At 52.7% G+C, this 26,575-nt stretch overlaps 1 protein-coding gene across 11 annotated transcripts in view; it reads left to right on the top strand.

Annotated features, from left to right (window-relative positions):
* The window catches only part of MPRIP (myosin phosphatase Rho interacting protein), a 57,806-nt gene that overhangs the window by 11,819 nt on the left and 19,412 nt on the right, over positions 1-26,575 (top strand). For 4 of the 11 annotated variants that reach the window (XM_031607021.2, XM_031607017.2, XM_031607019.2 and 1 more), the window contains exons 4-13: positions 9,195-9,346; positions 11,216-11,300; positions 14,807-15,008; positions 16,049-16,562; positions 21,766-21,907; positions 22,362-22,478; positions 23,711-23,767; positions 24,196-24,264; positions 24,447-24,536; positions 24,655-24,764. In XM_031607021.2, the coding sequence (XP_031462881.2) occupies positions 9,195-9,346; positions 11,216-11,300; positions 14,807-15,008; positions 16,049-16,562; positions 21,766-21,907; positions 22,362-22,478; positions 23,711-23,767; positions 24,196-24,264; positions 24,447-24,536; positions 24,655-24,764 (1,538 nt within the window). Of the gene's footprint in view, positions 1-9,194; positions 9,347-11,215; positions 11,301-14,806; positions 15,009-16,048; positions 16,563-21,765; positions 21,908-22,361; positions 22,479-23,710; positions 23,768-24,195; positions 24,265-24,446; positions 24,537-24,654; positions 24,765-25,653; positions 25,732-26,575 lie in introns of those variants that run through there. The other 7 variants (XM_031607022.2, XM_031607024.2, XM_090151580.1 and 4 more) reach the window with 5 other exon arrangements.

Here is a 26,575-nt window from a genome sequence, read left to right as displayed (position 1 = left end):
AGAAATGGGGAAGCGTTGGGAAGATCCAGGAGGAGCAATGTGTTCTCTTCCAGGATTGTTGGGAAAGGGAGGGATCAGTGATGTTGGGATGCAAAGGATGAAGAGTAGCCTTGTCAGAGCACGTGGCACTGCTGCCCAGAGTGATGGGTGCCCATCCGTGGTGGTGCCCACAGCCATGGATGGGGCCCTGGGTAGCCTGGCTGGTGGGGGCACGGTTGAAATTGGGTGATCTTTAAGGTCCCTTCCAACCCACTCATTCTGTATGATTCTCACGATGGCTCTGCAGGAGGCGTAGAGGTGGGTGATGGTCCCAGCAAAGCTCAGAGGCCTTTGGTGAATGTTGTGTTTAATGCCCAGTATTGCTTTTTGGGAGAAAAACCTGGAAGCTACCAAGAACTACCTGCTGAAGTCAGGCCTGAGCTGGGTCCCAGCAGAAGGGTGGGAGGTTTGGAGAGTTAGCAGAAATGTGGAGCTGGGAGAGCAGGATGCAGCCAGTGACCTCCTCGTTAGCTTGCAGCTTTGATGACCTGGCCCAGGTGCTTCCTTCCTGGAAACAGTGCAGCGCTTATTGTCTTCTGCAGAGCTGGCTGCAAAGCTGGAATGGCTCTGAGGATGAGAAATGAGCCCAGCTTCAAGTGGCTCTGTCCTTTTTACTTTTTGTTCTGCTCCTCTATCTCTTGAGAGCTAGCAAACCAGTTCATTTAGAAGAGACGTGCAGGAGCAGCGAGGGAAACGGCTGGATTTTAAATCCCCTCTGTGTAGTTTAAGGGAGATGGAACGATACAGGCACTGAGCAGAGATGGGGTTTCTTTTTTGTGACTTGGGCTTCACACTGTGACCTCCAGCCTGACAGCAGGAGCTGGGTGGAAGACAAGTCGTGATGTGCTGCTAAATGTCAGTGCAGAAATCAAACCCGCCTCTGGTGGCATTTAGCAGGGAAGATGTTAGAGCTGATGGTGAAATGACACAGCTAATTGCCAAACACACAATTACCCTCACGTGTCCCCATCCCTTGCATCCCTGCTGGCCTCTGACCTGGCTTTGGTCTGGTCCCATTGCTCTGGGGACAGCCAGCAGATGGGAGCACTGGGGTTTACTGCTGGCAATTGCTTCAGATGCTTTTTTTGTTGAATGGCAATAGGGAAACAAACCATGAAGCCTTTGGGAAGGTGCATTTCAGTGCCTTCCCAAACAAAGCCATATTTTAAGCCCTGTCTGCTCCCCTTTTAATGAATTAGCCATCCCAGCTTACTGAGGGGAAAACATAACCCTAGGAAGTGGTAGCAGCATGTTTTTGTCCCACTGCTGTTTGGTGCTGTGGAATGCATTGGCTGTGATACAGCCCTGGGCCAGCTGCTCACACTGCAGGGCTGCTGTAATTCCTCTAGTCTCACCAGGGCCACCAGCTGAGGTCCTCGAGGACCACCAGGATGCCCTGGGCAGTGTGTTGGGTGGCTCTGAACTCAAGCACTTGTTTTCCCATTGCACTGAAGCACTCCCTTGGAGAAGTGGAACCCAGCAGCCATCACATCCCTGTCCCCAGTGAGGGTCCTGCTCTGCTGGTGGCATGGGGCACCCTGACCTGCTCCAGTGGGACACAGCCAGCTGTGTGACAGCTCCGAGGGGATGTGTCTCTAACAAGGCAAAGCTGCTTTGGAAATCAAAGCAAGCTCCATTATTATTATTATTATTATTATTATTATTATTATTATTTCTTTTCCAAAGAGATCCTGCATTCGGTGCCTGCTGACATGACATATGCGGGTTGGAGAGAGGCAGCAGCAGCTTCTGGCAGGGGAGGCAGGGGCCAGGGGGGGCTCAGCAAGCTGAGCTGCTGATTACCAGGGGCAGCAAATAGCTTGCAGCTGCCTCTGCTCAACATGCTCTTTGTGGGGCTCGCAGCCACTCTTTGGACACAGCTATTTTTAATTTCCCCGAGCACATGTGCACAAAGCAAAGGGGTGGGCAGTGCTGCCGGCATCCCCCTTTCCTGCCCCCCCCCCCACTGCTTCCACCCCCCTTCCTGGCTTCCTCTCATCTTCCAGGGAACATGGGGATGGGGGGGGCCCATCCCGTGCCTCTGTGGTTTTTGTTTTGTTTCTGGGAGGGGGGGGGGGTTGCTTTGGGAGCCAGCCTCAGCATCCCCCCACCCTGCGCCAGTGTGTGCAGAGAGCTGGGAAAATGCAGAAATAAATAAATAGTCAATTAGGCTGGCGTCCAGCTGAGGGTTTGGGATGGGGCGGAGGGGGGAGCGCTGCAAAAAGAGGCTCTGGCCAAATTTTGGAATGCCTGAGAAAGCGGCCAGAGCCGCGGGCAAGCGTGGGGGTGTGGGCTTCCCACCACCATTCATCCTTGTGGTGGCCCCTGAGGAGGAAAAGGAGGAGGAAGAGGAGGAGGAAGGCTGCCTCCAACCTCGCTCCTGGGGGTGGGGAGGTGTGTTGTGAGCGGGGGGCTCAGTGGGGCCGTGCTGTGGATCGGGAGCAAACTTTCCTCTGGTGGTTTTGGAGTCGAGGTGTGCGCTCTGTTGAAGCAGCAGCACTGTTTGGGGTTAATAAATCACTTATTTGCAGCCCTGGCTTCTCTGTTATGGTAACGATTACGAATATGAGATTTCTGGTTTACCCTGGCCATGCGTTATTCATCAGTCTGTGTAGAAGGGACGTGGTCAGGTTAAAACTTGTGTGGAGATGAGCTGAGGTCTTGGTGAGGTTTAGGAAGCAGCTTTGCTCAGCATTACCCAGAACAGGGGTTTTGCTGAGGTCTTCCTCTGCTGCTCAGTGTTGTTGGAGGCATTTCTGAGGAAAAATGAGAATTCCCAGGCAGAGTGTATGGCTCCTTGCTACCTGAGTTATCATAGGCTGCAACATGGGTAAGGCAGGGAAAAAAAAAAACAAAACACTGCTCATACATGCCAGACATGGTAGTTGTGTGAATGTACATTTGCTATTAAATATTCTGCAAGACCTTTCTGTTAGGCTGTGTCCCTTCAGAGCTGCAGAAAGGACTCTTCCCTGCAGTTGCTTGTCTGGCTGCAGACAGGCAGAAGGATAGAGCAGCTGGCTAGACGTGCTGCAAGGTATAATTACTGCAGGTAATCACGTGCACAGCCCCAGCATCACCCCTCACCTCCTTCCAGCAGGATCTGGGTTCTTTGCCTGCACGTATAGCACCATGCCTTGCAAACTGCCACCTCTCTGCTGGGCCCCCAGGGGTATTTCATGGCCATGTATTGCCTGGGGGACATGGGCTGCACCCTGTGGTTGCCCCTGCTCCTCACTGGGTGCCCAAGTGCTGATGCTTCCAGCATTCCCTTTGCCACATTGATGATGGGGTCCCTGGCATGCACGTGGATTTTGGCTGTGTCCCAAGCACCCTCCACTTGTGCAGGATTTCCCCCTTTTGTGATGCTGCAGGTGGGGAGAAAGGGTGGGATTTTGAAGCGCCTCAGCCCTTTCCTCTTCATTTCATCAGCCCTGATGCAATTCCATCAATAAAATTTGCCAGGGTGCTGGGGAGCTACTGGGATATAATTAGGGGTTTGGTTTGCTTTTCTGGCTGCTTTCCCATTAGGGGAGGGACAGCGAGGATTATGGACTGAGCAGATGTGTGCAGGAAGGGGACGTTTTGCTTTCATGGCTGTTAATGCGGTGTGCAGGCTGAGGCAGGAGGATTGGAGAAACCTCCCTGGGCTCATGCCCCTTCCCTGCACCAGCACCGGATCACTTCTCTGCTCTTTGGCCCACTCCCACTTTGCAGCTCCAGCTGGAGACCCCCGAGCCCTGGGAGCCCAGCCCTGTGGTATTCCCAGCCCAGCAGGAAGTTCTGCAGGGCTCATAAGAAGAGCACTGGGGAGTAATGAGCTTTCCAGGCTAATTTGGCAGGATTCAACAACTTCCACTGGAGCATCTGCGCCTGTGGGAGCTGCCTCAGCTTCCAGCAGATCTGGGACTGTTGATCTCTAGGGGCTGTTTTAGCCTTGTTTGCAGTTGGTGATGCTCATGCGAGACTTGATGGTCCTCAGTGAAGGTGAGAGTTTGGGGGAAGTCATGCATTGTGTGGCTGGTGAGGTGTGGAAGAACACAGCAGCTGCTGACCAGGAGACTTGTCCCTTCAGCCCCTCTAGGCTAGAAAGGAGATAGATTCACTTTAGGAACATTTGGGGACTTGAATTGACCACACTGCTTTCCTTGGGCAGCTCTTACCTTGGCCGTGTCCATCCTTGGTGGTTCAGAGAAGACAAAAAGCTCCCAAATTCCTGGCCTTGATCTTTCCAAGTTGCTCAGCATTCCTACCCTGGTGCCATGTGCAGTGGGGTGGTGTGTAGGGCTTGTGCCAGATTTCTGCAGGTCTGTCCTTGTGATGAGACACCTGCAGAGCCCTGTGGCAGTGTCCCAAGGGGAAATATGGCTCTGGGAACTGAATCCTGCATGGCCAACCATCAGAACCCCTCTCTTCTCCTGCCTGAGCTTCCCCTAGTCCTGTCACCCCTGTGGCTGGCTGTCTCAGCCTGGTCTGCGTGCCTCTGTACGTCCCTGTGCTGCCTGGTGGCATCTCAAGAGCCTTTAGGCCACAGTGAGGGTGGCCCTAGAAGAAGACATTGGGAATCATTCTAGCAGTACTTGTTGCTCCAAATGACATTGGAGCCTAAACCAGCTGCAGTGATTTTCCTGCTCGGTGAGAAAGCTGGCTCCAAAACCAAGCAGCAAGCAAACTTCACCTGGGTTCATTTCCTAAGCTGTTTCCCAGGCAGTGATGCTCTTTTTAGTGAAGTGCCTTTTGCACCTTTTTGTAGCTTCCTTAAGGATCCTGAGCAAACTGAGCGGTGGTCCCTTCCCAGTTTTTCTACTTCTGGGTGCTTGCAAGGACTCCTATCCGTCATGGCAGCGGCTTGTAGCTCCCTCATGGTAGAGTTGCATGGCCAGTGTGGAACTGTACAATTTAAAGCACAGTTTGCCAAATGCAGATGGAATCCCCCTTTCCCTCCCACCCCCCAAAACAGCTGCGTTCCTTTCTTCCAAGCTCCTCATCCCCTGCTGTGCTGTTGGGTCCTGGGGAGCAGTCTCACTGGGTTTTTGCTGTCGTGCTGATTGCCGTGACAGCCCATTGAATACCACAGATAGTTCCTTCCCTTTTGACTGGGTGCCTTTGCTGCAGGGAGATGCCATGCTGGCAGCTGCACACAGATGGGGTCAGATCGGTATCCTGCCCTCCCCCACTCCTTCCCATAAGGGTGGGGAGGACATTTTGCATTTGAAACTCTGATTGCCCTCGTTGTGTATCCGTGTTGTCGGGGGAGTGGGGCGTAAAGATAGGATTGTGTTGGCAGGGCTGTGGGATGGGGAGTTTGACCACGGTTTGGTTTGTTCCATGAAGTTCTGGTTCATGAAAGGCCAATTCAGGAAGCTTGGAGCTTCCACTCAACCCACAGCCCAGCTGGGACCTCACTTTCGTCCTCAGCGTGGTGTCAATGCTCTCTGCATCTTCTGTCCTTCTTCCCTTCCAGCAGGGTTGGAGATGGAGATGTGCACGGGTAACCGCCTGGTGACCATCCCAGGTGGGTAAGGGACACTCACCGACCATCCCTCCCTGTGCTGACACTTGTGTGGCCTGCGGGGACAGTCTGCAGCCATCCCAGCCATGCATGACCCTTCGGAGGCTCTTCAGCAGGAAAGAGGTTAACAGGAAGGAGGCAGGCGAGGAGCTGGCTGCCAGCTCCAGACCCCGCTTTGGGGTGGGGAGCAGCTGGGAGCTGCATGCACAGCGCAAGAATCGCCTTATAAGGCCAGGACAAGCCAGCTCCAGCCTCCCACTCCGCTCCGGCACTCGCTCCCCAGGCAGGCGCCCACTGGGGATGGGGATGTGGAGGGGATGTGTGGTCCCCAGCACTCTGTCTGGGTGCCTGCAGGGTTGGTGCATGGCACCGGGTGGGTGAGGAGCCCGGGGTGCTCACAGCCGGCTCGTGGCCTTGCTGTGTGTTTAGACTCGCTGTCGGTGGACGTAAACACTGGTTCTGTGGAGAAGTGGCCCCTGGCTGAACTCTCCTGCCCGATCCGTGCGCCGTGCCCCCTCCCCAAACTGCTCCGGGGTTTGGGGGGAGGAAGAAAATTCTTTCCGCCTGGTGAAAGCAGAGCTGAAATTGTTGTATCTCCTGGTGAAGGCTTGGGAGTGTTGTGCAGGGGCCTGGTGTGCAGGGACACGCGTGCACAAGGCACGCACATTCGTCCTCTGAGCTTTGAGCGTGTTCCTTGAGGGGGTGACCTCAGGGTCTGAGCCTGCTGGAGGTTTCTCAGCTGTTTCCATGAGCAATATCTGCCCATACGGGCAGCCTGCAGGTGAGAAAGGTGTGCTGAAAGTAGATACCTGCCCACCTGCTGGGGTGGTGAGTGGCTGGAAGCTGCAGAGGATGGGCAGCTCTCCCAGGTGCAGGGAGGTGCAGGAGGGAGAGCACAACCTTTGCTCTCTTTTGATGGATGGCTGCTCCCATGCATCCTGTGCAGAGCTTGGAGAGGTCATTTTCATCCACCTTGGTGTAAATCCAGGATTCTCTGCCTGCTAGATGATCTATAAGTGTAATAAAATCCTCCCGCAGCAGAACTCTGCTTGCATTGTGGCCACACTGATAGCATTCTGTGCCTAGTGGCAGGAAGCATGCAATGCTTTGTGCATTGCTCCATCCCACACCGTGTCCCGCTCACTTCCCACCCTGAGCGTGGGGCTGAGCACCAGGGACAGGCAATGCTTTTAGCAGCTCCCTTTGCAGAGCACTTAAGAGCACTGTGGATGAGCAGCCTGCTCCTCGGCAGCCATCCTCATGAATATTTTAGCTCAGAGAATTAACATTTGTCAAGAAGCATTTATGGAGGCAGCCTGGATGCTCTCCCTTAGGTGTGCCCAACTCACTGCTAATCTGGGGCAGTGCTGGGAGCCTGAGCAGGGCAGTCCCATACCAGAGCCCTTCATGTGCCACACTGGGGCCAGACAGAGGAGCAGGGCCGTGGGGAGCAATCAGCCCCCATCTTTCCTCCGGGCCAGCCAGGCTCTGGTGCCAAGGCAACCAGCCTGCCATGCGAGATAGACAAATGGTAGGTTTTTTTTTTGTTTTTTTTTTTTTCTTTCTTTCTTTTTTCTTTCTTTTTTTTTTTTTTCCCCTCCTAGTTCTTGGCAGAAAGTAAAATGTCTCTTTTGTTTGGTTTCCTCCTCCCCCTGCCCCATCGCCTTTCTTTAAAGGTTATGTTCCAGATTTCACCAAGTTGACGTTGTGTAACGGCCTGGGAGCATGGCGTGGGCACGGGCGCTGTGCCTCCAAGGCTGGGATTTCTTCTGCAGGGCTCCTAAAAGGCTTCTGCTCCCTCTTTCTCTCCTTTCTGTTCCGTTCCCCTCCATATTCATTCCTCACACACCATGGGAAGTAGGTAGGGAGTGTGTGGTACACAAGTTTGCCATGTTGGGGTGCTGGGGCTGGGCATGGTCTGGCTCTGAGCATCACCTGTTCCAGTGGATACATGAGCAGAGTGCAAAGCCTCGTGGGTTTGCTCCCCATAGCACAGAATTTAGGATTTCCTTTTGGATTCTCCCCAGGTGCTGCAGCAGAGCTCTGTCTTTGCCCAGGGGGCCACGTCCTGACTGTGCTTTTGGTGCCATTTGCTTTGGTGTGTGCTTCCACCTTGTTTGCATCTCGCTTGGTTTCAAAGTGCCTGCATCAGCAGCAAAGAAGGAAATAAATAGATGTAAAGGGATTTAAATCCCAAGCGAGCCAGGCTGCTTGTCTGTCAGGTTCTGTCTCCTGCCCAGAGCTATGAGGTGCAGGGGTGCCTCCTAGAGCCATCCCCAGCCTCTTTTCCTCCCTGTCCTGGCCGTGTTCCCTGTGCATAAAGGCTGTGGGTGGGGAAGGGGTTGGACCCATGCGGCGGTGCAGAGTTCATGGTCCTGGAGGCCTTGGCACAGCCAAAGGCAAGGGAGACAAAAATGTTTCTAAGACTCCACTTGGAGCTGGGAGAAAGTTTTTCCGTAGGGTTTTTATAGCTACCGGAAAGCAGGGTTTTATTTTTGTTGTCTAAGACAAAAAATCCTCTTAGGAGTTGACTTCCCGTGGCAGTGAGCAGGGGGGGCTGAGCTGGAGACCTTCTGGGCTGTGCTTGGCTTTTCTTCCCCTTCCCCCTGCAGGATTTCTGGACGCTGATGTTGGTTTTCATAATCAGAAATAGGAGGTTTTGATGTCCCTGATGTAAGGTTGGTCCCATTGACGTGCCAGCACAGGGGCATCAGCACCTCTGCTCCCTCCATGGGGTGCTCACACTCCCTCCTTGACCCATTTGGGGGCACAGCCATGGGGAAAGCCTTTCTCCTGGTGAAACTGGGATATTTCCCATATCTGCATATGGATAAACCAGGGTAGGGGTCTCAGTGAGACTAGCTGAATTCCCTGGGTTGTAGGATGGGGCTTTTGCAGCTCTCCCTGGTCACATCTCCTTTGCACCCTGCTCTTGGATGTGATTTGCTGGAGCCTGTTTCCATGGTAAAAATCTTATCAGCATCTGCCAAAAACTCATCTCCCTGTTGGCCTGGCCATCTGGAGGACGAGAGGGGGCTAGCTGGGGCACAGAGGTGGCCGTGGGCTGTGTGGGGTGCTCCTTTGGTGCTGCATGCAACTCAGAGAGGTCCCACTGCCCAACTCATCTGGGGCTCATGCTGGCCTGCAAAGAGCTGCCGTGGTGGGGGGGACCCCCGTGTCACCATATCTGGCAGCAGGGCACAGCAGGCTGGGGATGGGGACAGCAGGGATGTGGCATTGCCACTGTAAATCGGATGAGCTGATGCTCCAGATGGAGCTGTCAGCTCTTATCAGCAGTGACACTGATCTAAGTCCCTCCGTGTCCCCTTGGGTTGGGGAGGCCACCACTCATCTTGCTTAACTGCATCCCCTTGGGGCAGGGGGACCAGGAGGTGACACTGTGCTTTCCGAAGCTATCAGATAAATGAGGTCCCCTCCATGCCATGACCCTGCAGAGCATCCCAGTGACTGGCTGGGGAAGATGCTCCCAATCTCCATGTTTCACTAACTTCAATGGGCAGAGCTCTGCTTATGGACAGAGCACTGGGTGTGTAGAATCCTGGTGTCCACCTGGAGAGGTTTAAGGCACTGTGCCCATCTGCTTCTATCTCCTCACGTATCCCTTTTTTCCTTCCCCTTGCAGCCGACGACGCTCCCACAGGGCACCATCAACATGAACCAGTGCACGGATGTGGTGGATGGGGAGAGCCGCACAGGGCAGAAATTCTCCTTATGCATCCTAACGCCAGAGAAAGAGCACTTCATCCGGGCTGAGAACAAGGAGATCATCAGCGGGTGAGTGCAGGCAGACCCGGGGCTGGCTGTCAGTGCTGCCTGGCACTCAGCTCCCCTCTTCTTCTCCTCCTTTTTGGCAAGGTTGGCTTTTCTTTCCCCTTCCTGCATCCTGGCCTGGCGGATCCCTTCCACCTGTAGCAGGGCAGGAGTGCTAGCAAGCCCTGAGCTGCCAGATTCATGGGGTTAGCATGAGCAGCAGCTTGAGTGGATGATTTGAGTCCTTCCTTTGTGCTGTGCCACGAGACTTTCCAACATCTGTACACCTTGCAGAGCCAGTAACTGAAGAGGCTCAGCCACTGCAGGGAGCTTCAGATCCTAGAGCTCCCCAGCTGCTCATTACCTCTCAAGGCCATCATTCCTAGGTCACTTTAGACCACTTAACATGAACATATGGCGGTAGATTCTCCAACTCAAGTGCTGGATGCTGATCTAGAAGCATCCCCTGACATCTTCTTCCTGATCTGTCCGGAGGCATGGTACCTCCTGTATGCTTCCTAGCCTGGCACCAACAGAGCTGGTGCATCCCATTGGAACAATTTCTATTTCCATGCACTTTCCTTGGTTGTAACTCCCCCATTTTAGTAAGCAGTGGTTGAAATAGGCATTTCTCTGGCAAAAACTTGGGCTTTTGCTTAGATGAATGTTGGCATGGGACAAAAGTTCCCTACTCCACTGAGACCAATGAGTGTGAGTGACACCAGAGGGGGGCTGGCAGGGTGGATGCAATGATTATACCCCAAAGTATGATTCCTCATGCCCTGCTGCGTTCTTCTTCTCCCCACGCTCCCATTCACAGCTCAGCCTTTGTTCCTGTCCTGCCAGCAGCACGAGGGAGCAGCATTGCAGAGCAAGGTGGGGCTGATTTATTGCTCATTGGCCCGGCGTTAGATTTTGAAGCAGCGCGTTTGCTCCTGACTGCAAGCATTAATCATCCCCAAGCAGTCTCGCTCTGGGCCCAAGCCAAGCGGGTTTCATTTGCAGTTGCAGCACGACAGGGAGATTTCCCCAGCTAGGGGAGAATTTGTTTTACGTTTGTTGCATGCTTCTGGCATTTATTGCTTAACCAAAACCCACTTGATGTGGTCATCTCAAAGTGCTTTACAGCAGCAGCGTGCGAAGTGGGGGGAACAGGAGGGCAAAACATTGAAGTCTGAAGCACAAGCATTTTCCAGCACTGCAGATCCTCTCTAAGCTTCCCGAGTTGCAGGAGTGGCTGTGGGAGAGCCAGAGAGGGTGCCCTGAGTGAGAGGCTCATGTGCGGGATGGGCTGAGTTCATGCTGCTCTTTCTCAGACAAAAGTGCATTGTGTGCAGCGTGCTGGTGTTAGCAGCTCTGGAGGGAGAAGGCCCTCTGGTAGCTCTGGAGCTCTCGGCTGGCTTTCAGGATCCTTGAATCCCTGCCCTGTGCTACCCTCGGCCGTGACCTCTCTCTTGCAGTGAGTGGTGTTGAGCCAAAGCAGCCTGGAGCTGTTCTCTGTCCTTCCTCCCCTGCTGCCCTGCTCTGCGAGTTGCTTTTCTCCCAAGTCTGGGATGGTTGCTGGGTATCATGGTACTCCAGCCCAGCTCAGAGGGGTGAGTTCGTCTGCATGCTGAGCTCCAGCTCAGGATAATACTGACAGCCCGACTACCAACCGTTGGTGTGGGGGTTTGGGATGGGGGCTGCTGCTCCATGTCTCTGGAGGAAGCAAAGGGATGGCTTATGGGCAGCCTGTCCTGGAGTGCATCAGCCTGTATCTGCCTGGTGATGAGATCAGAGTCCCTGCAGTGCAGGGAGCACTGTCTTACTCCCCACACCTGGGAGCGAGTATTGCTCCTGTCCTGCCTGCTGTTGTCAGCACACATCTCATGTGCTGCTCTTCTTTGCCCACAGGTGGCTGGAGATGCTGATAGTCTACCCAAGAACGAACAAGCAGAACCAGAAGAAGAAGAGGAAGGTAGAGCCCCCAACTCCACAGGTAACCCTGGAAGGACACAGCATCCCAGTCCCTTGACTCCCTCTTGGGGAGCATTGCTCCCGGCACATATCCCTCCCCAAACCAGGAGGGCATACTCGGTCCCCTGGCACCAGCCCTGCACGTGCTGTCCCAAAGCCATGTGGTCCCAGGGGCCCGGGAAGACGTGCTGACCACTCAAGGGGCCTTTTTGGTATAAGTAGGATGAAATTCCATCAGGCTCCGGTTACCCTGTTGGAGATGACCTTGGAGATAATGTAAATGAAAGGAAAATAGTAAAGGCCAGGGCTGGGCTGGGAGCTCCAGGGGCCGGAGCTGCACTCCCCAGGGACCCGGCGATGGCTTCGCACTCGCTTTGACTATAAATGGTAAAAACCGGGGCCGGCCATGACTCATTCGTTCCTGCCAAGCTCCCACGTGGCCGGAGTGGGGGAGAATCCCACTGATTGGGAACGTGACCCCAAGGCTGTGCTTGTCCTTTGCTGGGGCTGAGAACTGCCGCAGCTCTGAGGCCATCTGACCTCTGCAGGGACTGAGTGCTGGGCTCCTCTATGGGGCTGCTGCTGTCAGGAAGGGAAAACCACCTTGGGGCTCCCCTGAGCCCCAGTTTTCTGGTCCCCAGTGCAGTGGTGTCTCCATGCAGAGCTGCGTGTAGTGTTTATTTGAATCAAGTTTCCACCACTCCACCAGATAAAGTTACCTTAATCAGTAGGAACAGGAATAATGAGATGAAATGATGCTTTTTCTGCACTGTGCTGGAAGACTGAGGCACTCCCTGCCAAGCGATGGGATCATCACAGCCCCTTGAGCGGTGGCTCCAATGATGCTGCAGGGGAGGTGTCTCCTCTGTGGCATGTTACGAGTTCTTTGGCCTCAATCCTGCTGCATTTGGGGCAACCCAGTGAGCTGGTGCAGCAGGGCAGGGAGCCCAGCCCAGCACTAAACCCAGGCTGGTTTCAGGAAAGGGGACAGAGAGAGGAGGAGAAAGGGGCAAGGAGCCAGAAAGACATCATTCTGAGTTGCATTTCATTGCCATGGCAACTTCTTGGAAACCGTACAGGATTTGAGCTCCTGAGCACCAAATAAGGGAAGCGGCTGTGGGGAGGACAGCAACTCCCCATGCATGCAGCCTGACTCCCCATGTGCTTGGGGATGGGGTGAGCATGGAACCTGGTGACACTTCTCCCACACTGGATTGAGGCACAGCATCTCACAACCTTGTGGGATGCCATCCTTCAAACCTCATCCTGCTTGCAGCTCTCTTTCCACCCTCTCCATCAGAGCATCCCATTGCTCCCAGCCCTGCGACAGCAGTGGTGCTACTGGAAAAAAGCTCAAATTCACTTTACAAATCCAACCTCTGTGTGGGACCTGGTGCTGGATGGGTGCTTTGCTGTTGCAGGTGCTCATGGTCAACCTGCAGAGCCAGAAGGGAAATGTGAAAGCACCTTTGCTTCTTTCCTTGAATCGTGCCGATGCAGGCAGCAAATCAATGCCAGGGAGAAAACCAGCACCAAATCCCCCTCTGTGAAATGGCTTCTCCTGAAGTTGGCTGCTGTTCAGCTCTCACTCCGTGTGCTGTGGAAAGGCTGATTTCTTTCTAAAGACAGCAGCACACTAATCTGGCAGCAGATCATGTCTGAGAGCTGCTGAGGGAGTGATGGACACCTTTGTGATTTAACAACAACAAAAAAAGAGAAGATATTTAGGATATTTCTTCCTGTTCTTACTCCCATGCCGTTTTTCTTCTCCCTCTTACATCAGGGCTTGGCTGTGCTCCTGGGGCATGAGGCTCATTTTCAGCTCGCCCCATTGTTTTGCACCTTCACCCTGCTGAATGCTGGGATGGGAGCAACACGAGTGAAGCTGAGAAGCTGGGAAGTGAAGCTTGCACCAACAGTTGCAGTTTGGGCAGGGGTTGCTAGATGCAACGCTGGACTTGTTTTCACCTTTACTTTGCAATCAGCTTGAGGTCTTAGGAGAAATGGGTCAGGTTTCTCTTTCACTGTTGGCCATGCAGGGGGAGGAGGAGCATGCTGCCCTGTCTGCTCTCAGCTCCTGGGAAACTGAGGCATGATCTGAGGCTGAAATCTGGGGTTGGAGGTGCTGCCCTCTGTTTCGGGTTTACTTTGCACCAGACTGTGTGAGATGTGTGTAAGGACAGCACGTAGTGGTTTTACTGCAGCTGGGGATTGGTTCTAATGATGTTGGGACACGTTCCTTTTTTGAGCCGTTCATTCTGGAAGACAAAGAGTTAATTGTGCTGCTTGTTTATACAGCGCCTTTTGGCCCTCGTTTCTGTGTCTAATTAAATACATATCTACAAATAATTTTACGGGGGCGTGTGTGAGAAGTATATAAAGATATATGTCTGACGATCAGCTTTGGGCTTTTGAATCAATGGACAGAGCGTGGCTGAGGCTGGAAGGACCATGGCAATGTCCGACCCCTCCAAGCAGCAGCACCTCCAGAGAGTTGTTGCCCTCCGGATCATTTACCTCCAACACTGCATTCCTTTAGGATGAAATTTCCGAGGGGACTTTTTTCCATACTGAGGTCATTTGCTGATACGACAAGAGCAAAACATCTGCTGAGGAACAAAGCCAAACCCCACATGAGCTGGGAAAGCTGCTGTGCATTTAACCTGGGCTGCTGTGGGGAGCCACCAGCTGCTGGCACTACCCAGTGTGCAGAGCCCCTTGCTTTTGTCCTGATGGGTATTGTTCTAAAGTAACCTCAATGCAATACTGTGTTTTCCTTTCTAAAAGCAGCATCCTGCTATGCAGTGGAAGCACCCAGGAGGGACACGGTGCTGGATGGTTTTTCTATTTTGTATCAATGGCCCATAACAAACTGGTTGTGACAAATTAAGAAAGCAGCTGCTAGTGTCAGGGAATTATTTTTTTTCTACGTCCAATATCCTTTCACTTGATTTCTAGGTTGCTGTTTCTTTTTTTTTTCTGGTGTTACATTATGACAGTGAGCAAATTCATTCCTGGCACGTGGACCTGGCACTGCTCCGTGTTTGTGAAGCCTGCAGACAGAGCGGGGACACGCAGATGCACACACAGAGGGACATGGGGAAGGCTGTGCCTTCTTTGCTTTGGTTACCAAGGCTGCACTGCCCCCCCAAACTGCTGTAGTAGAAATGCTGAGTCAGGGCCTGAAGCAGTGATTGAGCACCTAGTGGGAAGACAGGGCCAACCCAAGGGAGCTCAGGTGTGTGCAATGCATCTGAGTGACCAGAAGGGTTGGAGCCAGGATCCACCCCTTCCCAGACCTCATTTAAGGTCCCTGCCTACTTGAGGCATTCTAAGAGAAAGCAGCTTTTTTTCCTTTGTTTCTGTCCATAGCTGCTGCATTTGGGCTTATCTTCACTTGCTGTAGCCTGCTCTATATTGCTGTGCTTTCTGTTGTGTTATAGTGTTACCACTGTAAACGTGCAGGATAGGGGCAGGGCTTCTCTGGGCACAGAGCCCCTCTCACCTCCTGTTCCCTGTCCACACCAGGAACCTGGCCCTGCGAAAATGGCTGTGACCAGCAGCAACATCCCCAGTGCTGAGAAGGTCCCCACCACCAAGTCCACATTGTGGCAGGAGGAAATGAGGGGCAAAGAGCCAGCAGACACGAGCAGCAGCATCAGCCCAGCACAGAGCCCAGTGCAGGGGGCTGCCAGCTCCCTGAAGGATCCCGTATTGGACAGCAAGGAAGGTAAGGTGATGCCACGTGGCCCTGGGCACCCTACCCTGGTGTCCCTGCTTGAGCAGGAGTTAGAACAGGTGGACCCAGAGGTCTCTGCCAACCTCAGCTGTGTGATTCTGTCATTCTGAGATGGAGATTGTGTCTCGTCAGCACAAACTTGCTCAGTAAGACTAAGCTTATATGTTAAAATGCTCACACAGGGCTCCTGGGGGCCACCTGTCCTCACATGGGGAGGAAAAGGGGGGTGTGTGGGGGAATGCTTTCATAGCACCTCTGTGGCCCCCTGGGGCAGCCCATAGGGTGTGGGGGCTGCCAAGCCCTAAGTGCTGCTTCCTCATCCGGCCCCTGCAGCAGGGCCCTGTTTATATTTGGTCTCCCTGATTAGTCCATGGAAGGCGCCTGGGGCCACAGTATTGTTCTCCCTGAAACAATAGGGGCTGGGGATTTTTCCTGCCCTGGGCTGAGGATAAGTTTCCTTTATCTGCATGATGGGAGCAGAATAGAGCTGCTTTCTTCCTGCTCCCCAGTGCAAAGAGTGATGCATCTGTTGTGTTTCCTTGGAGCTGTGGCTGCTGCTTGGAGGGACAGAGGTGGGAATGGGTGGAGGCTTTCACACTAAGCTTCCCCCCCAAAAAAAGAAGTTTCCTTGCTCATATGAAGCCTACTCAGTTTCTTTGAAACAAAAAACAAGCAGAAGTGAAAAGTGCTAGAATTCACACCTTTCCTATGCTTTTTAATGGGAGGGACTGTGAATGTTCATGCTGTTCCCACCTGGGAACACTGTATGTGCCACCCCACACCTCACTGGGAACCTATAAGCCCTTCAGGTATCCTGTGCCCCCAGGATCGCCAGCTCCCTGCAAGCATCTCCCCTTTTGCACAGGCCAGAAGGATTGGAATTGGTGTCAGGTTGGGAGAGACTGTGATGCTGAGGGACTCGGACAGTCCCTGCTCTCATTTCCTGTAGCATTCCTGCTTGGAATCGTGACGTTTTTTTGTTAAAAGCAAAACTCAGACTTGAAACCAAACGTGTTTTTCTTGTCCCTTAGACGAGAGCTCCATGAATGGGGACCGGATAGACTGTGGGCGGAAGACTCGTGTTGAGAGCGGCTACTTCTCCTTGGAGAAGACCAAGCAAGACTCGAAGCTGGAAGAGCAGCAGCTGCCACCACCACCGAGCCCACCCAGCCCCAGCACCCCAAACAACAGGTACAGTTATCCCAAATCGCCCTCACAGGAGCATGCCCAGCCCTTTCCTTCCCCAGGTACCCGATCAGGCGACCGAGTGATTCACAGCTTTTCTCTGAACTCCTTGGACTCGAAGAGCAGTTGCCCCATGCACAAGGACTCCAGCAGAGATGTAGGAAGGGGAGCTGAAAAATCGGGGCGTCCCCTTTCTTTTAAAGCCAGCCGGCAGTACACCACCCTGGCCGACGTTCCCAAGGCCGTTAGGATCAGTAATCGTGAGGCCTTCCAGGTGGAGAGGAAGCGGCTAGAGCGGAGAACCCGGGCACGTAGCCCTGGGAGAGAAGAAGTGGCCCGGCTCTTTGGCAATGAGAGAAGGTAAGGGATGAGTGGTTCACCTCCCTCTCGCATGCTTGCAGCATCAGTGAGGTTTGGGGTCGCCCTCCCAATGCAGCCCTGGATGGGAGGTATTGGCAGGCTGTGTTGTGAATCATAGAATCGTGGAAGGGTTGCGTTGGAAGGGACTTCAAAGCCCATACAGTTCCAACCCCTGCTGTGGGCTGGCTGCCCAGGGGCCATCCATGGCCACGGGCACCTGCAGGGATGGGGCAGCCACCACTCTCGGCAGCAGTGCCAGCACCTCACCACCCTCTGAGTAAAAAATTCCCTCCTGACATCTAACCTAAATCTCTCCTCTTTTACTTTGGCCCCTTTGCATTGCAGCAGTTGTGGATTTTGGGGCAACCACGTTGCCCATTCACGCCATCCAGGCAATATGGTGGCCTTAGCAGTGGATGTCAGCCTGGTGACATCTGGATGCCACGTTTGCAAGCAAGCCCACCCTCCCTGTCCCCTCCCCAGCGCAGCACGCGCGGGCAGCTGGCACCATTAATTAGGTTAGCTCTCTAAATGGTGCTAGAGCTGGGTGCGTTATGCAACTGCTTAATGAGCTGAGAGAGGTTTCAAAATGTCATGGCATTAATCTGGGAGAGGAGAGTCAGCTGCGGGGCTGCAAACAAGCTTAGTGCAGAGGAGGTGAGGAGGGCATCTGCAGGCATGCTCAGCAGTCATTGGGTGAGGTGAAGGATGTGTTAGTGCAGCGAGGGCAGCAGAGCAAACTGGGAGATGGGCCCCAGGCGAGAAGACTATCTGCCAGTCTGATTTTCTCGCCTTGATTTTCCTCTGGGCATGTTCTCTCTAGTGTGATTTCAGCAGCACTCCCAGTTAGTTTCTCACAGCCCCTAAAGGACTGTTTTCCAGCCTGGCATCTGAGAGTTGGGAGCAGGTGTGGGAGCTCCGTGCCCATGGGTTGGCAGCAGGATCCTGTCTCTCCTGAACCCATCCAAGCATTGGCAGCATGCAGAGGTTGGGGCAGAGGAGCAGGGCATGGGATTGGATTTCTCCCTGCCTTGAGAGTTCAGAAGGGAAGGGTGCCAAGCAGGACCCCTGGTCACCCCAGCTGGGGACAGGCTGATTAGCTCAACTTGTAGGGTGTTGGTTCAGGTACGGGTGACATTGTGTCCCTATGTGGTTGCTTGCACGGTCCCCAGTGGAGTCACTTGCTCCAGCCCCCATGGGCACTGTGCAGTTTTGGGATCTGGCATGCCAAAAGGAAACTGGGATCTGCCAACAGGACAGAGAAGGCAGAGGTTTGCATGCAGGTAGTGGGGACTGCAAGAGAACGTTGCTGCCAGGGAGTGCCTTTTTTTAACATCAGCCCCAAGCACTTCCTGCTGGCAGGTGCCTTTTAGTGGGGAAAATCTGTTTCTACCAGCTCAGCTGGACTCCTGGGGCCTTTAGCAGGAATGCATTGCTGCATTGAAATGGGCAAAATGTCTCCTATTTCTCAGAGCTGTACTGAGAGATGAGCGGGGGTCTTGTGCCCATGGAGCTGACCCTAGTCCAGCACAGGGTGTGGAGTCTGGGGGTGATGGATGCAGCTCTGTAGGGCTCAGGGGGTTTGGCACCCATGTCCAGATGGGCTCAGCAAGGCACAGAGAGGCAGTTCAGCATCGCACCAGAGAGCTCCCATCTGCCCTGCTCACCTTGGCTTGGCTGCTTTATAAATACGAGTTCACTGAATGCACAGATTCCTATCTTTTTTTTTTTTTCCTCCCCCCTCCAAATTCAGGCTGTGCTTATCAAGGTTTAGCAAATACAGTAACTCACTTGCATGCTGCAGGGTCTGCTTCTCCTGCCGGCTTTAGCACTATACCTAATCCTCCTCCTCCTCCTCAGTAAACCACTAACACATCTGCGAGCATTTGCCTGAAGTCCTTTACCCATGCGTGAACCCCATGGGCACCATCAGGCATGGCTCAGCTTTGCCTCTGGACTCTCAGTGCAGCCAGACAGGCTCGCTCTGATTATCTGGGTGTTTTTGTCCCTTCCTTCCATTTCCTTCTAACCCACTGTAAATCAGCACGGGAGTGTCAGAGCTACGGCTGGAAAAGAGCTATGTTACTACCTGGTGCTCCATCCTGAGTGACACACCTGTGGTCTGAGCTCCAGATAGAGCTGTTTTTCAGGCTCCTGCCCTGTCTCCCCGTAGTAAGAGCTGTTACGTGACTGATGCCCATGACTGTGCTGGAAATATTCCACGTCGATCATTTATTCCCAGCACTTAACTCCACGCCCCATGCAGACGTCTGAGCTTGTGGTTGCTTCTGAAACATGCATCAGAAGGCAGCCCCGAGCAGGAGATATCTGTGGGATTTTGGCACGTGGGGGTCTGTGGAGTGCGAGTTCCCTCTGCTGGCACACACAGGGTGGGGCCACGGCTCTGCAGCCCACAGGGGTTGAGCCACATCCCTGCTCCCTCATCCCAGCCCTGGGCAGGATGGGGCTGTTTCCAGGCAGTGATTTGGAAACCCCAGAGATGAATCTTCAAGCCCATTTTGCACAGCAAAGGGGGCTGTGGCAGCTGCAAGCTGAATCCCGGGGTTTTGGATGTCAGTCCCTGTGTGTCAGCAGAGCAGGGATAAATCTCGGTGCATCTCAGCGGCTTTGGAAGCTTTGGGGAGGGGTGTTGGTGTTGGATGGGGTGTCCTTGGGGTGCAGGAGCCCGGAGCTCAGTCCCTTGGCTTTTCTTGCACGCTTCCTGCGCTGCAGCCTCTGAAAATGCAGCTTTTCCAATTGCCCCTCTGCTCTGCTTGTGCTGGCAGGAGCCTGCTGTGTCAGAGTGCAGCCAGGGCTGGCGAGTATTTCTAACTCAAGTAAGCAGCAGAGCTACTTTTCTTTCTCAAATTCCTTCTCTGGAGCTTCTTGGGATGTAAGGCTTTGCTCTGGATGCTGCTGCAGCAAAGACAAGACTGCCTGCTCTCTAAAACAGAGCTTTCTTTTCCTTTTAGAACTATCCTCTTTGTTTTTGTGTACCTTTGGGGGAAATTCCTCGGCCTTTTCTTGAGGCTCACTGTTTCTCTTGCTGCTAAATAATGAATGAATCCACTACAAATAAGCCCTTTCCTCCAGTCAAAGAACACTGCTTCAGTGACAGCTTGTTGGCTGTGAGAGCTCTCCTTCCCCCTGCACACACACCCCCAGCTAACAGCCTCAACCTGCAGCTCAGGTTCCGTGCCTGGCAGAGACGAGCAGCCTGCAGAGATGAGCAAAGCTCCCTGGGATGAGTTCCATAGTGCAGCACCAAGCAGCAGCACAGCTTTCCAACTGCTCCATCCCTCCCTGCCTGCAGCACAGCACTGCCAGCATGGAGCTGCGTTCCCAGGGACCCCTCACAGTAACCTCTCTGAAACACTGAGCTGATGGGACACATGATTCTTTCCTGTAATCCAAATGATATTAACCCTTGGGGCTGTGATTGGGTTGCAGTGATTTTTTATTTTTTAATTATTCCCTCCTCCTTTTTCAATGATGAATTACTGGAATAGTTTTGATTTTGTTTTGTATGTAGATGCGGATATATAATTTCCTCTTCTGTTCATTCATTTTCCAGCCTTGTTTTCTTCCAGGTCTTGTTGCTCTCCACCTTCTCCTGCTGTGTTGCTGTGTGACGTGTCCGCCTTTACTTCGCCTGCTTCGCTACCATCTCATCTCAATCTCAAGCCGTAGAACAACCTGGTGGTGCAGCCCCTTTCATGAGAAATCAACCTGCTTTTGATTTTGTTTTTATGTTTTTTTTTCTCTTGATTTGTTTTTCTTCAGGCCTTCATCTGTTAGGGCTCAGATAATGTTAATTCATGAACCTCTTCCTCCCTCCTAAATTGAGTCTCAGAGGTTTGGGCCGGGGTGAAAAGGGGATGGCTGGGTTAAAAACTCATCTCCAGAACAGTTCTCCGTGTGTTGGTGCTGGAGGCTGTGGGTTTGTGCTCTGTGAGCTGGGTGCTGTGACACACATCTCACCTGAGCAGAACATCCTGGGGAGATCAAGAGCTCTGCACGAGCACTGGGATCTGTCTGCTCCCACTCTGCAAACTGGGAGGCAGTGGGGGCTGAACAGATGTCCCCAGAAACATCAGAGATGTGAATTTAAAAAGCAAAGCTCCCCCCGGCCCAGTTCAGTTCCTTGGTCCTGGCAGCCTGGCTCTGAGCAGCAGCTCACACAGGGCTGAGATGTGCTCAGAATGTGTCTGACTGATGGGATTTGGTGCAATATTAGTTTAAAACTAAACATCTCATGGTTTTTTATTTTGTTTTTTAAGTTCTAATCTGCTGTTCTTTTTTTTTTTTTTTTAATTGTGAAAAGTGTTAAAACAAAAATGTTTTTGGATGACCTGTTTTCCCTCATGTGGTTGCCCTTGTGATTTTCATGCATGTTGAGGGTTCCTGATTTTAGGTGTCCAGATGCTGTTTCGGGATCCTCTCTGGACTGAGTGTTTTGGGGAGGTTCAAATGGGAATTGAAACCTCACAGCTTGGGGCTCAGCTGATTTGTGTCCTGGGATGGATTACTGCTTTGCTTTCCCAGGTTGTGCTCAAAGCCCAGAGGTTGGTCCTTGCCCAGACCCCTGGGGGTGCCAGTTTGGGACCAGCAGATCCTTAGAAAATTCTGTTATTTTCACTCCTGTGGGTCAGCAGACAGCTTTTCCTGCTGAAATGGTACTTTTAATTCCACCTGCAGAAAGCCTGTTCTTTGCCTATTGAAAGCATCCTGCTATAGGGTGTGTGCTGCTCCACTGTAGTTCTCCATCCTGGGAAAGCTGGGTGCTGTGATGTGAGGGGTGCCCAGCTGCAGGTGGGGGCCAGGTGTGCTCCTGCTCCCTCCAGCTGCCTTGCAGGCCAGTTTCAGCAAAGGGCATGAGTTTTGTGAGGGATGCCCACATAGGATGTCCAACTTATAGCTGAATGAACCTGTGTATACTCCAGTTTAGTGCATTACCTGCATGGACTGAGGTTTTACAGAATACATGCAGGGTGATGTGGAGCTGCCCAGCTCCCAGCAGGGTGTGATTGTTGTGCTCTGTAGTCTCAGGTTGTTGGTAGCTGCAGCATTATGCTGTAGGAGCGATGAGTCGAGCAGTTGTGCAGTGACCTCAGGCAGCCCTTGCGCGTCGGGACTGTGAGCTCCACACAACTCTGCTCGTGGTTTAAGCAGCTCTGCCTTCCCCTTTCTCTCTGTTTTCCAGGCGATCTCAGGTAATTGAGAAATTTGAAGCATTAGACATTGAGAATGCAGAGCACATGGAGACGAGCGTGCCAGCAGGAGCTGCCCTTTCCAGCGAGACACGGCAGGGCAGGAGTGAGAAGAGGGTTTTCCCACGGAAACGGGTAAGCAGTTTCTGTACAACCATGGCACCACTGAGGTCTCATGGTGGTGTTTAGGTTGAGCACAGTGGGATCGTGTGCAGAGCAGCACTGCTGGCTCAGCCCATGCAGGTTTGCTGCTCACTGCTTGGCCCAGCTGCAGGTCAGGGCAGAAAATCAGGTTGTCTCTTTTCTATCCTCCGGAATAGAAAGAGGAAAACATCAGATCTGGCACAGCAGGACACATCCTCGTGGCATGAGATAACAAAAGAAACAGGCAGTCTTGAGACCCAGTTGTGCTTAGATGTATTGGGAGCAGCTTATTCCCTGAGAAGCCTGAAAAAAGATCTTGCCAGTGAGGTGACACTTGTTCTGAGCCTGACGTGCCCCCAAAATATGTGGGTTTTTGTGCCACGAGCCAGGGAGCAGGACTTGCTGCCCTAGTTCTGTGCTGACCCAGGCTCTGCTGTCTGCACAGGACTTCACGTGCGAAGGGACAGCCATGGGCTCCATCCTGGACGTGTCTGCATCTCCGCTGTCCCCACACCGCCGGGCCAAGTCACTGGACAGAAGGTCCACAGAGTCCTCCATGACGGTGAGCCACCGGGGCTGTGTCCTCTGCCACGTGGGTGGATGTCAGAGCCTTTCCCAGGCAGCTCCAGTGGAAATCTCTTCATCTGCTCTCCCCTTAGCCAACACAGGGCATCTGCTGTGGCTGGTGTCGGAGCAGATAGTTGGGTTTGACTTGAAACAGGTGTGGCTAATGCTGAGAGTTAGAGCTCTGCTTTTTGCCTTTTTCCCTCTACTGCTGCAGAAATTAAAACAAGCAGTGCTTCATGACTGGTGCATATCTGAGTAATGGGTACCAAGCCAAGTTTGCATTTGGTTTGGTAAGGAGAGCTAATACATGGCCCAGTTTTCCATCAGTGCTTCCGTGACGTTTGTGCAGTTGCAAGTTGGTGTTAGTGGAAAGACAAGATCTTCCATTTGCATGTTTGAAATGCTCACCAGATCTGGAGGCAAACAGTGCAAAACAAGCATGGAACACCCTCCACTCTTTCTCTCCACCCTTTGTAGGAACAAAATAAATACACTAATCTCTGAGAAGGATTACTTAGCCATTGTAAATACATGATATGTACATTTCTCATGGATGGACAGCTCGTATTCAAGGACTTCTCAAAAATGCAGTAGCTTAGCATTTCTGTGGGGCTTTTCACGTAGACTTGTACTGTGACAAGAATGACTTTAACATTCTTGGTAGAAGGTACAAGAAGTGCATATCAAGTGACAGTGCACATCATCTAATGTGCAAGAAAACCTTGCAGTCAGTGGGAAACATTCTCTGCATCCTTCCTGGTGCTGCTGGGAGTGATCCCACACTGCCGAGTGCTTTCCTTGCTGGCTGCAGCAAGTAGCAGGTGCTGTTTTTGTGGCACGGTGCTGTGGGATTCCCAGTATTTCCAGGCCCTGAACATGGGAACTCAGCCTGGTGCTGGGTCTGTGCATGGAATTGCAGGTCCTTTTTCCCTCCCGGTGGATAACAGAGGAACAAAAATGCATGCAGTGTTGCTAACTCCTTGCTTCTCCTTCCATTGTAATTCTGGTGCAACAGTAGGAAATCACAGCTGCTAGGAAGGAGACAGCCTACATAAATCATACAGCAGATTCCTGTGCCTCCTTGGAGCAGATATTTAGCCTCCACACAGTGCAGTGACCAGCTTCACTGCTGCAGGTTCCTTTGATTGCTGTGCTGGGTTTTATCACCCTGTTGCCTATTCCTAGGCTGGATGTGACAACTCTGACTGCCTCTGTCCTTTCTTGCAGCCCGATTTGCTGAACTTCAAGAAAGGCTGGCTGACAAAGCAGTATGAGGATGGGCAGGTGAGTCTGGGGCAGCTGCCACCTGCTCCAGTGTGCCTTGTGCCTGGGCAGGCTCCATATGTGTGAGTTCCTGCAGCCTGGCTGCAGTCAGTCCTGGGGCACGGGTGGCAGTAGGAATACATGCAGAAGATGTACTTGTATAAAGCAAGTGCCAGGAATGGGCTGCAGCTCAGTTTTTAGATATCATGGATAAAACAAGAGTATCATATTGCTTTTTTTTTAATTAAAAAAAAAAAAAAAGCTTTGTCTTGCCAGGGGAGCTTGTGGAGGGTGCTTGCAGAATTTCATCATCACTTGTGGGGTTGAAGCACTGCAGCATCCTTTGTGTTGCTGCCTGCTCCTCTCTCCCCAGCCCTTTGGGAGGACTGTTTGGTGGAGCTGGGAGGGGAGGGGCTGTTGGTAACTCCCCTGTGCTGGTTGTTTTGTAGTGGAAGAAGCACTGGTTTGTGCTGACTGACCAAAGCCTGAGATACTACCGGGATTCAGTGGCAGAGGAGGTAGGTGTCACTCTGTGGGATGAAAGCCATTGCTGCCTGGGCTCTGTGCTCCCCACAGCCCTGCTCGTTGTCTCTCTGCAATACGTCTCACCAAACCCTACCCTGCACCTCCTGCACGGAGCCATGGTGCTTTTGATTTGCAGTGTGTTACAGCATCCTTCATCTCTCTCTTCTCTCTCCAGGCAGCAGACCTGGATGGAGAAATCGATTTATCAACATGCTATGATGTCACTGAGTACCCAGTTCAGCGGAACTACGGCTTCCAGATCCACGTAAGGATGGTGTGGGGGCAGGGATGCTCAGGACTGGGTGCTGGGGTGGCTGTGGGATGTGTGGGAAGGTGCTGGTGGGTGCAGCCCACAACTCTGAGCCGATCCCTGCTCTCCTCAGACGAAGGAAGGGGAATTCACCCTCTCTGCCATGACGTCTGGCATCCGCCGCAACTGGATTCAGACCATCATGAAGCACGTTCGCCCCACCACTGCACCTGATGTAACGAGGTAAGAGGAGTCACGGCCCCTGCACTGGTTTGTTCTGCAAAAGGAGCTCTTCCTCATCCCTGTGCTTTCCTCTTTCTGAGCCTGTCTGTCCCTGGAAGCTCTGCCTCTTTCTTACACCCCTCTCTCTGGGCTTGTTCTGGATATGCTTTGTGGGTGTGCTGATAATTCTGAGTTGCTCTTACGGGTGCAGTTTTCAAAGAGGGTTGAAAATGTGGCTTTAATTTGTGCGTAGGAATATGAAATACTGTTCCTATATCAAGGCTCCTCTGGATTCCCACCAGGTATTGTGAAACCACTTGGATTCAGCTGTGCTGGGTTCCCCCTTTCCTCTGGCTACTGTTCAGCATGATCTGCCTGGCCCTGCTGTGGGTCACAGAGCTGGAGGAGAAAGCTCTTTGGCTCTGATAGACTTTAAACTCCATCCAGCAAACCGCCTCCCTTCCCTTTCAATATTCCAGCTGGTAGCAGCTCCTTCCCCTTGCTCTTTAGCAATATCTGTGTCTCCTCCTGCCACCAGTGCCAGAGGAAGGGGCCCCTTGGTTCCCTGCGAACCAGCTGTGAGCGCTTGAGGCTGAGGGAAAGGGTGTTTGAGCCCCTCACAGCTAACCAACCATGCCAGCCACACTTCCATGGGCTTCCCAGCCACAGCCACAGCCACAGCATTCACTGTCTCCTGTCTTTACTGTGGCTGCAGCCAGTAGGGTTTTGCCAGGTTTGCCCCTGCCTTGGTGGCATGGCTCTTCTCACTGGCTCCGCTGGCTGGAGATGCTCCAACCCCTATGCCCACCCTGCTTGGCACCCATTCTCAAGCTCCAGTGGGTTCACAGAATATCAGGGAAGCCACCTCTCTCTTCACTCCTCTGTGTGTTTGATTTCCATGCAATCCCAGGAAAAACTTCTCTTTGAAACTATCCGTGCTGAAGCCCAGGTTGGAAAACTGTGTTCTCTCCTGTATTAACATGTTGTGGTTTGTATATCTTGTGATTCACTGCATGCTCCTCCTTTTCTGCACCTCGGATGGGAAGTTCTGCAGTTTTCATTTATTTTTCTTTCTTTTTTCTTTTTCTTTTTTTTTTTGTTTCCCCCTTTATTTTTCTTTTCAATAAAAACCAGAAAGAAGGGAAGAAGCAACCTGGTCTTGACACTTGATTCCCTCACACTGGTACCTTCTGATGTGACTAGATGTGAAGATGAAGACCAAGGAAATTTGAGGGGACCTCTCAGCCCTTTAAGAGCCATATCTATGCATAGCCTAGCAGGTTACTGCATCTCGGTGCTCCTGTGCTCACTGTCTGCTGCTCTGAGCCCACGTGGCATGGTTTGACTCGGCTTTACCCCACAGAGAAGGTCTGGGTGCTGGTCGTGCAGTAACTTGTTACGCTGCATAAACAGACAGCAACTCTGAACCCCGAGCTGATGATGAGGGCTTTATAGGTGCACTCATGTTGTTTTTCACTGGACTGCTTCCAAGTGGGGTGCACGTGGGGTTGAGGCACAGCACTGAACTGCAGCTCTGCGTGCACCAGGGCTCTTTGGCAAGCCCTTGGGCTGCGGTGTGAGCGCAATGTAGCACAGCCCGTTTGGTGTCTTTGATGCACTGTTGGCATCCTCACCCTGTGAGCAGCTTGGGATGGGGCTGCTGGCTCCCATCGCCCTCTTCCACGTCTCCACTGGGCCCAGTGCATGCTTCCTTGTTACTCAAGTCTTAATTATTGTTTATATCCTAGCGTGTGGCAGCACCCCGGGGGGTGGGTGCTGCCCTGCTCCCTGCCCTGCCATCTGCAGAGGTGCTAATTACAGCCATGGCCATA

This window comes from Phasianus colchicus, chromosome 16 (assembly GCF_987193195.1).
Source record: "Phasianus colchicus chromosome 16, bPhaCol1.hap1.1, whole genome shotgun sequence".
Taxonomy (NCBI): Eukaryota; Metazoa; Chordata; class Aves; order Galliformes; family Phasianidae; genus Phasianus; species Phasianus colchicus.
Note: the sequence above shows the minus strand (reverse complement) of the source record. Positions and strands in the feature narration are given on the sequence as shown.